General features: G+C 58.8%; 1 protein-coding gene across 3 annotated transcripts; it reads left to right on the top strand.

Moving 5' to 3' along the window:
- Positions 1 to 287: 287 nt before the first annotated feature.
- Positions 288 to 8112, top strand: LOC112110906 (zinc finger protein 585A-like). 3 transcript variants are annotated; one of them, XM_024206123.3, is made up of 6 exons: positions 288 to 605; positions 1932 to 2087; positions 2596 to 2836; positions 3218 to 3331; positions 4097 to 4210; positions 4520 to 8112. In XM_024206123.3, the coding sequence occupies exons 3-6, from the start codon at positions 2734 to 2736 to the stop codon at positions 7027 to 7029; spliced, it is 2841 nt and encodes a 946-aa protein (XP_024061891.1). In that variant the 5' UTR covers positions 288 to 605; positions 1932 to 2087; positions 2596 to 2733; the 3' UTR covers positions 7030 to 8112. The 3 variants fall into 3 exon arrangements, with proteins under 3 accessions (XP_024061891.1, XP_024061893.1, XP_024061892.1); XM_024206125.3 differs by having other exon boundaries at positions 4523 to 8112; XM_024206124.3 differs by having other exon boundaries at positions 1932 to 2058.
- The last annotated feature ends 8237 nt before the right edge of the window (positions 8113 to 16349 follow it).

Consider the following 16349-nt stretch of genomic DNA (forward strand, 5'->3'; position numbering starts at 1 on the left):
TGCTGTGTGTCTAGCCGAGCTGGTGGGCTGGGATAAAGGGGCCCTGCTGTCACTGTTATCAGGGACTGGAGAGGGACAGGCTGTCTTCACGCTGTACCGGGCGCTGCTGGGAGCTGTAGTTTTCTCTCCCCTCCCCCAGTGTGTCCTGTGAAGCAGGCTAGGCAGCACTCACGTGTGGTAGCATCCTCTCGCCAGCATGGACTACAAGTCCCAGGAGTGCTGAGCGGGCTGGTCTTGGGGAAGTTTGCAATAACAGGAGCGCTGTGAATTCAATCCAGAGCCTGGGTTTAGCTGAACTCTTTCCCTAAGATGGCTGGAGAGAGGTGGGATGACCGCGTCGGTCAAGTCTCTCTCTGAGCAGCTTCCCAGCCTTTGGATTGTGCCTCTCTCCTGTCCCCAGCCCCCGCTTATTAGCTCTCCTTGCTGTCAGTGCAGGGATCTGCAGCAGCCGCTCGAAGAAGCTGGGAGAAGGGACGATTCGACTTACCAATCCCAGTAAAAGGTGAAGGGACAGGATCTCGTCCTCACATCCTCCACACGGGAGCCACGGCATCTTCCACCGAGGCGTCTCCGATGGGAAAGTGCCTGCAGGAGGTGCTGCCCAGGTAGGCCGCAGCTGGGGGACTGCAGGGTGCCAGAGGCTTGCCTGACTGCTTGCTGTCTTGGGCACGCACATTGCAGACAGGAAGGGGTTAATTCTGCTTTCTATTTCCTCCCATCACAGAAGAGAGGAAGGTGGTGCTGTGGTGGGCGGGGGCAGCCTTTGATTCCTTGTTGCTCTGTGAGGGTTTTGTGGTGGGGTTTGGACACTTGCTGGGGGAGTTGGAGACCTAACAATGCGTCACCCCATTTCTTGTTACTTTGTGCCTTCATGCACACTCCTGGCTGAGCTCCCTGCCCCCTGGGGACAGTAACCGGGCTGCTGTAATAGCCTGATGAACTGTTCAGCATGCTGAGCCTGAGCAGTGTCCAGACCTTGTCTGTATGCCTGGCCTGCCTGGCACACGTCTGGGGTCCCAACCCCATCTGGTACCCCCTCCTGGAGGTGTGGAACCCTGTGCTCCGGTTGCCCTAGGCCCCAAGACCAGCGCTGATTCCCCAAGTCTTCCCAGCATTGAAGCGCTGCCCGCCCGGGCACTCTGGTTTACAGGTTAACCCTACAGGGACTTTGTTACAGTTAAAGCAAGTAACACAGACATTGCAAAGGTATTTCTGAACTCCACACACCTCACTCATACCCAGAGCACAAGGGATATACAGCTATGGAGAAGTAACAAACAGCTGCATGCAAGACCCTGCCTCAGTTTCCTCACCTCTCCTGAGAGCCCTTTGGATCTTAGTCACTGTACTTCCGGGCGTCCAGGATCCTTCTGGGCCCCCTCTCCTCCTGCCCAGCTTTCTCTTTGGTTCTGGGCTCCATTAGCTAGAGATATTACCTACAGTAAGAAATACAGCTTGACTGTTTTCCTGGGAGGGAGGATGTGGTGTATCCCAGATTCACTGATGGGGAAACTGAGGCACGGCAGAGAAAGTGACTTGCTCAAGGTCACATAGTGAATCAGTGGCAGAGCTGGGCATAGAACTCCCAGTCCCCTGCTCCAGCCACTCCCATATGTGAGATGCTGCCTGCCAGCAGTTTGTTCACAGGTGTGTCCCCTGTCCATTCCTACCCCAGCTATCCCAAGCTCCTTCCTCCAGACAGAACCTTCTGCTCTCTGACATGACATCTGCGGCACGGTGAGGTAGGCAGGAGCCGTGGTACCACCAGCCACCCATATTGTACTCAGCCATGTTGCCCGGTACGAGTGCCTGGCACACACAGCCTGTTCTCCCATTTCGGCCAGCACACAATGGCCTTGCCCAGTAGACTGGGGTGAGTGACTGCTGTGCTGCTGAAGCAGGCAGTGCTGAGTGGGGGCTTCTTGTTGCAGGTGCCGGTGACGTCTGAGGACGGCAGGGTCTGTTTCTCCCCGGCGGAGTGGGCGGCGTTAGCGGAATGGCAGAGGGAGCTGTACTGGGCCGTGAGGAGGGAGAACTACACGCAGGTCACCTCGCTGGGTGAGGACTGTCTGGTGCACAGGTTAGAGGTGAGATGCCAGGCAGTAAAAGGGCTGGAGAGTGCTGATCGGGGGACAGTGCTGGGCGGGGCTCAGCTGTCACTGATTGAGGAGCCGTTATCTTCTCCTTCTTCAAATCCCTTTGCAAGAGGCTGCTCCCTGAAAGCAGAGCTGGTACTGCGGTGCATGAGACAAAGCTCTTCCCTCCAGCCCCAGACGAGTGTCACTAAACTCACTGCCCACTGCTGCCTGCCTCACTCTCTCTCACCAGCCTGTGCTCCCCCAGCAGGATCTGGGAGCCAGGAGCTGAGGGAAACTGTCCTAGGGCTGCCAGGAGCCAGGCTCTCTACTTCCTCACGGCTCCATTTTGCAGCCCTCCCTGGCAGGGCAGAGGGGTGCTCCCTGGCGGCAGTGGGTGGCTCTGGGTGTGGCCATGAGGGGTGCTGGAGAGGCTCACCCTCTTTGCGATGTACGTGGCTGGTTGGTGGGGCAGCAGGGAGTGCTCTGTCTCCCTCCTCATTCTGTCCCTCCTCCTCAGGCGAAAGCAGCTCCACGCGGAAGAGCGATCAGGCTGGACCCCTGGTGGAGCGCAGGCTCAGGTGTTGCCTGTTGCAGGCTCTGAGAGCCCCATCCCCCACACAAGGCAGTGAGGCTGGCCTAGTGGCTGGGTGTAGCCATGTCCGAAGAATTGCACCCATCAAAGGAGGGGGCAGGATGGCACAGCGAACTGGAGCTGGGCTGTGGAACCTTTTCTCGTGGCGTCACCAGTTCAAATCCAGGTCAGTGCTGCTCCAAAGTCATTGTCATCTGAGCCTCTTTGGAGACCCTCATGAAATTATTTGGAGGGCCTCGGTCCACTTCTTAGGCCACCTCCTAAAATCCACCCCCAGCCTGGCCCTGTTGCTGTCCATCTTGCATGAGACACTGGCGATTGAGTGGGCAGCGGAGACTTATTCCTCCCCAGGCACTAGAGGGGCTGGGTATGATTGTGCCGTTTTCCATTCTCCGCTCTGACCGTAGCCGTGCTCTGAGCAGCCGCGTCCCTCCACCCAGCGCCAGCTAGCAATGCAGCGGGGACCGAGCCCCGGCTCTCGTTGACTTCAGTGCAGGCAGCAGTGGTCGAGCACCTGCTAACAGGAATATTTTCCCCCCTGACCCAGGCCACCCGGCTCTCAAACCTGATCTCTTGTTCCGGATTGAACGAGGGGAACAACCAGGTGTGGGGGTTCAGCTGATCTCTGGTGGCTTAGAGCGTCCACCAGATCCCTGCGCAGGTGAGTGCTCAGTACAACAGCTGGTTAGCAGCACACGAGGTCGAGAGAAGCAGATGAAACCGCCATTGGCTTAATCCTTCCATGTCTTTACTCACTTAGATCAGATGAAATAGAATTTGCTAGAGTTTCAGGAGACGTGTCAGTCGTGGATTTGCACCAGTCCTAAATGACATCTGGCTGTGGCCCCTCTCCTTTGATTGAGTGGTTCAGGGAGGATTAGTGGACAAGGCAAAGGACAAGTCTAGGCTCCCGAGTTCTAATCCCAGCTTTGTCACTCTGACCCACTGTGCAAATTTGGGTCAGGTCACTTAACCTTCCTGGGCCTCAGTTTCTCCATCAGTAGAGTGTGGCTAGTGATCCAGACTTTCCTCCCAGGAGACAGGCTGGAGATGGGATTCATTAACACACGTTACGGGCTTTGAGATTCTGGGTTGAAAGGCACCAACAAAGTATTTTTATGAACATTTGGAAGATAGGTTGAAAGCTCACTGTTTTCCTGGCCGGATCTGCTCTCCTCTGTCTGCCAGTCGCCCCCAGGACAGTGGTGAGGACAAGGAGGGCTAGCCAGGGGTGTGCTGATTGTAGTGTCCGGTATCTTTAATTCCACATTAGGCAGCAGAGGCTTGGAATAAAGACAAAGGTTCCCCTGGGACTTGGGTTAATTATTTGATTTGTGAAGTAGCAGATGCATGGTCTCCAGCACGGTGGTGTTGGCACTGGATGCGCCGCACCATACCTGATGACATCCTCTATCCCCTCAACCAGGCTATGGATTTTTCAAGCCCGATGGTTTCTTCCGGATTGAGCAATGGGAGGAGCGATACATCGAGGCTCAGCAGAAAGTGGAGGAGAGCAAGATCCTGGGAAGTGCCTGCGTAGGTGAGTGAGAGCAGCGATTGGCTCTGCTCTGGGCTCCCCTTCCAGCGAGGCTGAGGTCAGCACAGGGGGCGCTTTGCTGGACCTGTTGTCTCAAAGGGCTGCAGTTCCATAGCAAAGATGAGGCCAGCTGCAGTCTGCTCTGCCTTGTGCCAGTTGGCTGCGGCCTCTGCTGTTCTTGCAGGCTGCCAGTGCAGCCCTCAGCTGGGTACAGTCTGGGCCCAGCCTTAGCAGCTGCTCGTTTCTGTAGAGTTTTACAAATGGCAAGGAAGGCCCAGGAGTTCATGCCGTCACTCTCTCTTTGTAATCCAGCAGAGCACGGGGGTGTGAACACAGTCGAGCAAGAAGAGAACTCGGAGAGCTTTGCTGCGGACTTAGAGCTGTCCCCCGTTGTCTGTGACAGTTCCGACGGCTCGTTTCACAGTCAGCAGCTGGTATCCAAGAGGCAGCAGAGAAACCAGACAAGGATCAAGATGGAAGAATCAGCCGGCTTCAGCAAGTGTTCAGATGCCGTCGTACGTCAGCTAGGGGCTGGGCCTTTCCAGTGTGCCGAGTGCGGGAAACGCTTCCGCCAGAAGCAGAGCCTCATCACGCATGAGAGGATCCACACGGGAGAGAAGCCCTACAGGTGTCCAGACTGCGGGAAGAGCTTCAGCCAGAAGCCTAACCTCCTGACTCACCGGCGGATCCACACCGGGGAGCGCCCCTTCTCCTGCACGCAGTGTGGGAAGAGCTTCAGCCAGAAGGCCAATCTCATTGCCCACCAGAGAACCCACGTGGGGGAGAAGCCGCCGCAGTGGAGTGGGCTTGGGGGGAAGCCAAAGTCCCCAGCACAGCAGGGAGACCAGGAGGAAAAGCGGCCGTTCGTATGCCCCGAGTGCGGGAAGAGCTTCACGCAGAAACCCAACTTGGTGACTCACTACCGGACCCACACGGGCGAGCGGCCCTTCAGCTGTGCCCAGTGCGGGAAGAGCTTCAACCAGAAGACCAACCTGGTGACTCACTACCGGACCCACACCGGGGAGCGGCCCTACGCCTGCCCCCAGTGCGGGAAGCGCTTCACCCAGAAGACCAACCTGGTGACTCACCAGAGCACCCACACGGATGCGCGCCCCTATCCGTGCAGGGAGTGCCAGAAGTGCTTCAAGGACAAGGTGTCCCTGAAAGCACACCAGAGAACCCACAGCCTGAGCCAGCCCAGACCCTGTGGGACTGCAGAGCCAATCCCACTCCACAGTCCCCCCGCTGTGCCGCTCCAGCCCACAGGTGCCGAGCAGGAGAGCCAGCGCGACCCCACTCAGCCAGTGCCAGCCCAAAAGATCCCCGGAAGCCAGGCACTGTGCACGTGCACTGACTGTGGTAGCAGCTTCCCCCAGAAACCGCATATCCCACTGCCCCAGCAAACCCCCTCAGCAGAGCAGCCCTTCCTGTGCGTGCAGTGTGGGGAAAGCTGCCCACAGGCGGCTCTTCTGAAGCACCAGCCTGGCCAGGCCAGGGAGAGGCCCTGCGAGAGCGCCCAGTATGGGAGAGGCCTCAGCCTGAACCAACATCTCCTCAGACACCTGGAACCCTGCCTGGGCCCTTGCGACGCGGCGCACGCGGCCCCCGGGGCAGAGCGGCCCTTCATCTGTAACCAGTGCGGGAGCAGCTTTAGCTTTTGGCCGGCTCTCGTTGCCCATCAGGGCAGCCACGCAGGATGGCAGCCGTATCAGCTTCCTGAACGCGGGAAAGGCCTCAGGCCCCGGCTGTCCCTGCCAGCCCAGCAGGATGCGCAGGTGGGGGAGACAGCCTGGACGTGCCCCGAGTGCAGGCGGAGCTTCAGCCAGCACAGCCAGCTGGCAAAGCACCGGGAAAGCCACTGGGGCGACAGGCCCCATCGGTGTGACGTGTGCGGGAAGAGCTTCGGCTTGAAAGCCAACCTGATGACGCACCAGCGGCTCCACACGGGCGAGCGGCCCTTCGCCTGCAGCCAGTGCGGGCGGCGCTTCAACCAGAAGGGGAACTTGGTGACTCACTACCGGACCCACACGGGCGAGCGGCCTTTCGCCTGCCCCCAGTGTGGCAAGAGCTTCAGCCAGAAGCCCAACCTCCTCGCCCACCAGAGAACCCATGTGGGGCGGCGGCCCTTCGCCTGTGCCCAGTGCCCCAAGCGCTTCAAGGGCAAGATGTCCCTGAAGATCCACCAGCGTGTCCACGTCGGGGAGAGACCTCCCGCAAGGCCGCCGAGCGTGGATCTGATGGAAGCCCACACCGGGAAGAGGTGCTGTTCCCACTCCCCATGCGGGAAGCCCTTCAAGGAGCACGTCGCCCTGGAGCTCCCCCAGCGAGTGCCCGGTGGGGAGCGGCCGTACTCCTGCCCGGAGTGTGGGAAATGCTTCCGGCAGAAGGTCACGCTGGTCACGCACCTCCGGACCCACACCGGGGAGCGGCCGTTCCAGTGCACCCAGTGCGGGAGGAGCTTCAGCCAGAAGCCCAACCTCCTCACACACCAGCGGACTCACACCGGCGAGCGGCCCTTCGCCTGCACCGTGTGCGGGAAGGGCTTCAGCTGGAAGCCCAACCTGGTGACCCATTACCGCACCCACACCGGGGAGCGGCCCTACAGCTGCGGCGACTGCGGGAAGACCTTCAGCCAGAAGCCCAATCTCCTTACTCACCGCAGAACCCACTCCCAGCAGAGACCGTACGCTTCCCCCAGCACCACGCAAGCTTCCCCCACGGGGACACCTTCACCCTGCGCTGTGGTGGGGACTGGCCCCACATGTGCTTGGCCTGCAGAGGGCGCCTCAGCCACCACGTCCCCCACGGCAGGGAGCTCCTGAAGCCAAGCAAGCAGAGATGTGGTGTCAATGCAGCGGGGGTGGCAGGAGCTTCGAAGATCAGAGAGCTCTGCGGGTGCACCAGAGAGCACCCGTCCCCCTGTGCGAGCCGGAGTGAGTAGAGCGTGCGCCTGATCGGCGAGCTGTACGGTGACTGGGATCTGGGAACGGGGGGCTAACCCGTGCTGCTGCTGCACCCCCAACACCAGACACGGACCGGGGAACGGTACAGCCAGAAGCCAGATCTGACTTCATTCTGCACACACCGAACTTCAGAGAGGACACAGCTGCTGACAGCGGGCAAGCCGGCAGATTGATCAGCACACGTTGCTGCAGGGTGCGAAGAGACGCCGAGTACTGCTGTGAGCAGAGCGAGGGGAGGGTGCAGCAAGGTGGCAGGCCTGGGACGCTGCGGCGAGTGTCCCGGGAAACCAAACCCTGAAAGAGACTCCCTGGGCGGGAACGGCCCGTGGAGCTCTCCCCTCTCGCCTCCCTGGAGCTAAACGTGGGGTGGGGGCGGCTCTTGGAAGCTACGATCCAAGCTAGCCTGGGCGTACGTTGTACCGAGGGTATTGCTGGGTTCTGGATCCCCCCCAGAGCCAGCTGCAGGGCAGTGAAAGGCCACCTGGGGCTGCGAGCTCCAGCCCCTGTAGACACAGTAACAGCGTCCCCCCCGTCCCTCCCCCAGGGGGTCTGCACTTCCCGGGGGGGGGAGGGGCAGGAGCCCCCAGCCCCAGAGAAGGCTGCAGTCGGTCTGAAAGCAGTGGGGGCCCCACGAGGACAAGATGCCCTTGCTGGGGAGCGGGAAGGAGAAGCTGCATGCTAGGGCAGAGCTCAGCTCGATGGCAGGGCCGCCACCCGTCAGGTCAGAACTGAAAACCAGAAGGGGCAATGGGGGGGACACAGGGAGCCTGGTACCGGCTTAGCTGAGCCACCAGCCTCGGCCAGGTGTGTAATTAGCTCCACGGCGGAGAACAGAGCCATGTTCCAGCATGATACTCCCAGCAACACTCTGCCCGTCGTCCCAGCAGTAACGTGGCGACACCATGAGTCGTATGTCCCAGATGGGAAGAAAAGAAATACTAATGGCGGGAGGACTGGGGGGATGGGGCACGCAGAGCCCGTGGCTGGGGGGACAATGGCATGGGAGGGGGACATGGGGCACACACAGAGCCCCTGGCAGATTGTGGAGGGCAGAATGGGGGGCACACAGCCTCTAGCATGAGGCTGTGGGTTGTAGCAGGGAGCCCCTGTACTAGAGGGGGAAGGGAGGGTGGCACCCGGGGAGCATGTGGGGAACAGAGGGATGAAGGGACCCTGGTGTGTGCACTGAGCTTGGCCTGCAGCAGTGACAGCGCGTGTGGTGACCCTCTCGTAAGTTCTCTTCCTTACCTGGAAACGCAGCCAGCAGTCCCCCAGGTTGTTACAGCTAAGGGGGTATCACCTGGGTAGGTCGATCACTCAGCAATGGGCCGGGCTCCGACAGCTGCCCCCAAAGCCGTCCCCAGGGCTGTGCATTCCCAGGCAGCGTCTGGCGCTCAGGCCTTCCCAGGATCCTGTGTGCTGGCGGCGAAGGCACCGCCTGTGCGGGGTGTTGTGGGGACTGAAGCTGCCTGCTGCAGATGAGTGAGCAGAGGTGGGGAGGGGACAGCCTGGCCAGTGGGCGTGGCTGGGTGAACTGGATCAAATGATGAGAAAGAAGAAGCCAGGGCTGGTTGGGGCAGGGGGGACCAAATCCTATCTTCACTTAGTGACAGTGAGGTGGGGCCTGCGCTGCGCCATCTCTGCCCGGGCACCAGCCCCTGCTGTCACAAGCACCGGCTGCAGGAGCTTGGGACAGGCGGAGGGAAAGGAGCCCTTTGTGTGACCGTCTCAGAGCGGTTCCCACCAGCCATTGCCACACTTAGCCCTGTTGGGCAGTCCCCGCACGTGGGCAGGACGGGCCACTGGCCCTGGCCTCCACTGAGCCCCAGAGCTGATCTGCTGGGGCAGGGCTGGGAGATGGGCGTGTGCACATGTGAAGCTTGCAGGGCCCTGCCATACCTGCTGACTGGTTCACCGGGACGGCGGGCTGCAGGGCTGCTAGGCCAGTGCCTTTCTCCTGCACTGACCTTACATAGCTCCCAGGAGCGCCGGGGGGAGCTGGCTACGGAACCCACTGGGGCTTTTTGCACCTCGTGTTTCGCTACCTGACTGCGCTCCATCTCGGTGCTGAGGTCTCCTGAAGCTTTGGGCCCCTCCCAGCAGCAGCGGCTGGCTAGGGTGAGAACAAACTAGCGTGTTGCTTCCTTTCGTTCTTATCTAGCCTCCGTAAGTGCCCCCGGCATGCCAGCCAGGCACCGCTGTGCAGCAGGGTTCATGGAGCGCGGTGCTCTGGAGGGGACCCTGCCTCAGGCGGCGGGGAGTGAAAAGCTGTACACTCCACAAACGGAACTGGGCTGCTTCCACCCTAAAGTACGGAGAGCTGTGCGCACCCCGTTCCTGCAGCCATCTCCCCGCTTCCCTCTCACTCGTGGGCACGGAGCCGCTTTGTTCCCAGCCACTGAGGAACGCGTCCTGCTCTGGATGTTGGTTAGCGCTGGGCGTGACATGGACTTGTGCCCTCAGAGGAAGTTCTTCGGGGCGGGAATTCTTGGTGCTGAGCTAATACCCACGATAACTGCGCGTGTTTGCACTTGCCGTGGGCACTCACTAGGTTACAGCTGTAGGCATGGGCGTTTCAGCCCCCTGTGGTTGGTAATCTAGGCCTGCCCTGTCCCATGACAGGCCCTGAAGTGCTGCCATTGTCTGCCACTGGGCCAGGCGTGTGTTTCCAATTGCCATGGAGCTCATGGAGTGGAGGTGGCATGTCAGTTCCTAGGGGGTCAGCACCCTGAGGCAGGCAGGCAGAGCCTGGAGGACTGGTAAGGACTGCGTTACTGATCAGGCTCCTGGCTTAGAACACACCTGGCTAGGCGGCCAGTGGGATGGGACTGGCAGGGACGGGAGGCTGCTGGATAGTGCGGGGTGGCACAGTTGCTTAGCCTGGTCGGGGACCATTTCTCTAGCATGAAGTCAAACCTGCCGTGTACCCGCAGCCGTCTCATCACCATCGCCTCATGCTGCTGCTATGTATTCATGGCATGTCCCTGGTGGGAAACGCCCATGTCACCATCCTTGTTAACCCAGCCCCGCCCTCACGCCGTCTTTCAGAGCCTGGGGAGTCTATTTCCCCCCGATACGTTCATTTAAAATAAAAGCTTTGGGGCAGCAGGTGAGTTCTGTGTTTGTGGAAATGCCTGTCTGGTTTCGTGGCCTGCTGGGGAGCAAGGCACAACCGCAGAGGGGAACCGGATCAGGGGATTGGGTTCCAGCCTGTTTCGCTTCTAGGCTGAATTCAGGCCAGGCCAGCAGTAACTGCAAACCTTTGCTCTTGGGTGGCTGGTCAGAGGCCTGTGAGAGGCGGGTGTCCATAGAGCTCCTAGCTCTCCTCGGTGCTCAGTGTAACTTCTGTGTATTGGCGTCTCTGTGTCTGTCCGAGCAGTGGGGCAGGAGGTTGGAGCTCCTGGACACCCTGCAGCGTTAGGCCCATTGACCTGTTCCTCAGCCACAAAATGTAGGGACAAACATCCGCCCTCCTCGTGCAATGTCCATGTGATACCAGGACCCTGAGCTAGCCTAGGGCAAGTCAAGCCCTGCGGTTGGCTGGAGAACCACTGCTGGCCGGCTGAGCACTGTTCATAGGGCTGGGATGAATGTGTCCTAGGCAGCTTGGCAGAGACACTGGTTAAGTGACTGAAAGTGTGGCTGAGTCTGGTGCGTGGCCTGGCTGGGGAAGGGAAGGGGGGAGCTGCAAACCGCCTGTGGATCAGCCTCTTGCACTGATGTAAAATAGCCTAGATACCTCCTAAGATGCAGCAGGGTTAGTGCACAGTGTGGTGCTGTGGGGGGTGCAGTGCGCAGTGTGGTGTGTGGGGGTGTGTGTGCAGTGAGCAGTGTGGTGCCAGGGGTGCAGTGCGCTTGCTCCAAAGCTGCTACGTCCCGTGGTCTCAGATGACTCTCGTTTAGTTATTCTCTTCCCAGGTTTTACACCTGAATAACCCCTGTGCTATTTGCTGGTCCTCGCTGGAAATTACAACTGCTCCCCACTTAGTGTTCTCTGGACACGTCCGCTCAGTGTGCAGCGGCCGTCAGAAAAGTGAACACAATGTTAGGAGCCATTAGGAAAGGGATAGGGAACAAGACAGAACATATCATGTTGCTTCTATATAAACCCATGGTACGCCCACATCTTGAATACTGTGTGCAGATGTGGTCGCCCCATCTCAAAGAAAGATATATTGGAATTGGAAAAGGAACTGAGAAGAGCAACAAAAATGATCAGGGGTATGGAACAGGTTCTGTATGAGGAGAGATTAAAAAGACTGGGACTGTTCAGTTTGGAAAAGAGACGACTAAGGGGGGATATGATAGAGGTCTATAAAATCTTCACTGGTGTGGAGAAACACAACACAAAAACTAGGGGTCACCAAATGAAATTAATAGATAGATTTAAAACAAACAAAAGGAAGTATTTTTTTGACACAATGCACAGTCAACCTGTGGAACTCCTTGCCAGAGGATGTTGTGAAGGCCAAGACCATAACAGGGTTAAAAAAAGAACTAGATAAATTCATGGAGGATAGGTCCATCAGTGGCTATTAGCCAGCATGGGCAGGGATGGTGCCAGAAGCTGGGAATGGGCGACAGGGAGGGTGGCCAACCTCCCAGTTTTGCCGGGAGTCTCCTGGAATTAGGCCTTATCTCCCAGAGGCTAATGACACCAAACTCAGAGATTTTAGGCCACTAAAAGTCTGGCAACACTGTGGGGCTAAGGCAGGCTCCCTGTCTGCCCTGGCCCTGCGCCACTCCCGGAAGCGGACGGCACATCTTTGTGGCCCCTGGGGGGGAGGGGGCAGGGGGTCTCCACACACAGCCAGTGCCCTGAGCACTGACTGTGCAGTGCCTATTGGCCAGGAAGTGTGGCCAATGGAAGCTGCGGAGGCGGTGCTTACGGCGCAGGCAGTGTGCGGAGCTCCTGCCCCCAGGGGCTGTAGAGATGTGCCGGCCACTTCTGGGAGCGGCGTGGGGTCAGGGCAGGCAGGGAGCCTGCCTTAGCCCCGCTGTGCCGCTGACCAGGAGCGGCCCCAGGTAAGCGCCTCTCAGCCAGAACGGGCACCCTGAACTCCCTTCTGCACCCCAATCCCCTGCCCTAGCCCTGAGCAGGCTCTAGCACCCAAACTTCCAGAGCCTGCACCCCAACCCCCTGGTCCAGCCTGGGAGCCCCCTCCAGCACCCAAACTCCCTCTCACAACTTGCACCCTGCACCCCCTCCTGCCCCTGAACCCCCTACACCAGGCTCAGCCTGGAGCCCCCTCACACACTCCATACCCCTCGGCCCCTGCCTAGAGACCGCAGCCCCGCCATACACCAACCCCCTGCCCCAGCTCGCTAAAAGTGAGTGTGTGGGGGGGAGAGTGAGTGACAGAGGGAGGCGTGGATGGAGTGAGCAGGGCGGGGCCTCAGAGAGGGGGCAGAGCAAGGGCATTTGGGTTTGTGTGATTACACAGTTGGCAACTCTAGCCACAGGGGATGGATCACTTGATGATTCCCCGTTCTGTTCACGCCCTCTGGGGCACCTGGCACTGGCCACTGTCGGTAGACAGGATACTGGGCTAGATGGACCTTTGGTCTGACCCAGTGTGGCTGGTCTGATGTTCCTAGTAGCACCTACACGCTTCATTCATGACAAGGAAGCTAAGAAGAAGATCGCTAGCCCTGCTTCCCGAGATACCACAGGTAGTAGCTTTGCCCAGCCCAGCCCATTGCCAGTTCTCATATCTTTGATTAGTCTTTCAGCCAGGTCCAGCCCACATGCCACGTAGGATCGCCAGGAGTTCAGTTTTCAACTGGAACCTCCGGCGAAAAGGGACCCTGGCGGCTCCGGTCAGTCCGGTCGGCGGTGCAGCAGGGCTAAGGCAGGCTCCCTACCTGCCCTGGCTCCACGCGGCTCCTGGAAGCGGCTGGAATGTCCCTGCGGCTGCTAGGCTCGGGCGGCCAGGGAGGCTCCGTGTGCTGCCCCTGCCCTGAGCGCCGGCTCCACAGCTCCCATTGGCTACTTCCCCTGCAGCTCTCTTCTGCTGCCAGCTTCCTGGCTTTATACAAGCCCTGTCTGTTCCTTCTCAGTGGGGCTCCCTCATCAATCAGCCTATCAGGTTAACTGGCCTAATTCAGTGATACTCAGACCTCAGTGGTTCAGGAGCCAGATTAGCCATCAGCATTACCCAGAGTCTCAGTCGTGTGAATTCATTGTTTCATTTACTATAGTGCTATATAGTCCTATTGAAACAGCATGACGGAAAGATTTAGTTTATATACATAGGCGCCAACTCCATAGGTGCCGCGGGGCTGGAGCACCCACAGGGAAAAATTAGTGGGTGCTTCACACCCACCGGCAGCCAAGCTCCCCCCGCCCCCACCCCATCCTCCTCTCCCGAGCGTGGTGTCCCCGTTCCTCCCCCTCCCAGCGCTTCCTGCGCGCCGCCTAACAGCTGTTTGGCAGCGCTTACGACTTTCCGGGAGGGAGGGGGAGGAGTGGGGACGCACCGCACTTGAGGGAGGAGTGGGGCAGGGACTTGGCGGAAAGGGGTGAAATTGGGGCAGGGCCAGGGGCAGGGTGGGGGGTCGGTGCCTATTTTTCTATATTTGTATTATTCCCACAGCAAAATGACTGACCAAGTATTATTTTATCAACACTTGGTTAATCACACAGTAGAAGTCTCTGGACTGGTTAATCATTCAGTCACACGGTGTTTTAATATCATGCGCTGCCACGAGCCGCAGGAGACACGTTAAAGAGCCACTTGCAGCCCAGGACCCTCAGTCTGAGCATCACTGGTCTAATTCAACCCGCTCTGCCTTGTGTGGGGCGCCCCCCGCATCCCACTTCCGGAAGCTGGTGGGAGCGAGACCTGGACAGCCTATAGCAGGCATGAGAGAAAGTGAAGTACCTTCCCCGTCTTCTAAATGGCAAGTGGGAACCAAAATGACTGACACTGAAGTACACGAGAAAGCAAAATTGTCAAGTTTAATTATTATTTTCCACCACAGACGTCTCTGTTGGCTAGGACATCTGCCTGCATGGACGCTTTCCAAAGGATCTCCTGTAAGGAGACTGCCCATGGCCCAAGGCCACAGGGCCAGCCTCGCCTCAGGTTTAAGGATGTTTCTAAGCGGGACTGGAAAACTTTCAACATCAACATGGCAAGCTGGGAAGATGTGGCAAGACACAGGCTGTGCTGCACCCGTGAGCCAAAGGGGGCATCTACACAGCAAGTTCCTGAGCCCGGAGTTCCTGCTACCATGCTAAAAATAGCCCCGTAGGCTTGGGCTGGAGCGCGGGCTCTGCACCCACCACACCTCCCTGGGGTTCAGAGCCCCAAGGCTACAGGGCATTTTTAGAGCCACAGTGCGAGCCCTGCAAGTCTCCGACTGCAGCCCAGGCTCTGACACCGCGCGGCAGGGGGTGCCGCTTGCTGTGGAGATGCACCCAAGGAGGCTGAAGAGAGAGGGAAGGAAACAGGCTGCAAGTGCTCTGGGTGTGTCAGCTTCATCTTCCGTCCCTGCGCTTTACTCCTGCATTACGGGCGCTGTCACGCGAGAGCTGTTGGCTGTGGTGAAGTTGGAGCCATGTTGGCCCCAGGATCTGAGAGGGGCCCGGTGCGGGAGGTCACGTCTTACTGCACCAACGCTCTCACCATCAGAAGTCGGCGCACTAAACGACATGACCTCCCTCACCCTGTCGCTTGAGAACTGGACATTTTAGCTACTCGCGATGCTGCCGCACGACACACCGTCACCGAGCTGCAGATGTGCACGGTGCTGTACAATGAGTACAATGACTAGTGCCCCAGCCGCATCTCAGCACTGGAGCTGGTATCCCGAGCCAACACCAGCAGGGCTGGGTGCTCTTCTCCAGGCCCAGCTGAGCCCTGTTTGCGCCTGGAGACGCTGGGGTTAATTCGATCACTTCCCAGGGCTGTGGCTGGCCAGGGAGCTGGGGAACCCGCTGGCTATTGGGCCCTGAGAACAGAGGCCCTTCCTCAGAGCTGTCAGCCGCCCCCTCGCCTCCCACCGGCCCCTGCAATAGGAGGGTTTGGCTCATCTGAGAAAAGGAGCCAATGGCAGCTGCCTTCCCTCTACCCTCAACTTTGCCTGCTTTTTATTCCCCCCCCAGAGCAAACCTTTGAATTGCTCTGGCCCTTTGGGTTGTCAGGGCCAGAGTCCAGGCCTAGCACAGGCAGGACTCAATTGTCAGCCAGGAAAACAGTTACTGAGCCCAGACCCTGAGTGTTTTCCCCTTTAGCGTCAAAGTGCAAAGGTATTTTCTCTCTCTCTCGTTCTGGGATGCTCTTTGGAGCCCCTGTCTCCAGCAATGCGAGTGGGGGTGTGTGTCTATGTAGATATGCGGGGTGCATCTCTCTCTCTAATCTCCTCCGCTCGACAGGATCCCTGCACCTGCTGCTGCATGAATTCTGCATTGCACAGGCAGGACCAGAGCTTTGCCCCCCTCGGTCAGGCTCCCCGGATGGCCTGGCTTGCGGAGCTGAGTGACTGATGCCCTTGTGGGGTTGCCAAACCTTCCCGTGAGCTCTCCTCCACTTGGAAACTTTTGTTGTAGTCGGTGCAAATAGGGGGCAGGTTTGGTCCCACTCCTCTGGGAAGGGGGCGGAGGCCAGGATGCCTCCTGATCAACCAGATTAAAATTGGGGCAGGAGAAGAGGAACCAGCTGCCCAGCTCCCAGGCCAAAAGGGCAAGCGAAATGCTCAAGGGGCTTGCCCAGGTCGGGCCACGATGCCGGCTGCATTTGGGTGCGGGTGGCCAGTACCCTGATGTCTGTGCATCTCTGCATGGGCAATGGATTGAAGCAGAATTGGAGGGAAACAGGTGTGAACAATGGAGATTACTGAAACTTTACTTCCCTTGGTAACTGCTGGAGAGCAGAGGAACCCCCCCCCCACGCTCTGGGGGTTGGAGTAGATCATCGGATCCGTCACCTGAGTTGAACAGTGAAATAGATGGTCGTTCTATAACGCCGCAGCCCCTTTGCACAGGGTCCCGCCCGCTGCCTGATGAAAAGGAGCCTTTACAAACGCAGGGTAAGAAAAGCAGCCAAGCAGGGGACAGGTTTGCTTAGATACAGAATGTCAGGAAAGTGCCGTGGGCGGGAGACGGGTACTGCATTTGCTTTTCCTATTGGTGACCGGTCAGCTTAGGGGATTCCAGGGGGAGCTGATTCCAGACA

This window comes from Terrapene carolina, unplaced genomic scaffold, assembly GCF_002925995.2.
Source record: "Terrapene carolina triunguis isolate 2854851 unplaced genomic scaffold, T_m_triunguis-2.0 Scaffold273, whole genome shotgun sequence".
In the NCBI taxonomy this organism is placed as follows: Eukaryota; Metazoa; Chordata; order Testudines; family Emydidae; genus Terrapene; species Terrapene triunguis.

Excerpts from the sequence above, each read along its gene's own strand:
- LOC112110906 (XM_024206123.3), top strand. The coding sequence starts at position 2,734 with ATGTCCGAAGAATTGCACCCATCAAAGGAGGGGGCAGGATGGCACAGC. Across the intron at positions 2,837-3,217 it reads CGTCACCAGTTCAAATCCAG|GCCACCCGGCTCTCAAACCT; the intron begins GTCAGTGCTGCT and ends CCCCTGACCCAG. Across the intron at positions 3,332-4,096 it reads TCCACCAGATCCCTGCGCAG|GCTATGGATTTTTCAAGCCC; the intron begins GTGAGTGCTCAG and ends CCCCTCAACCAG.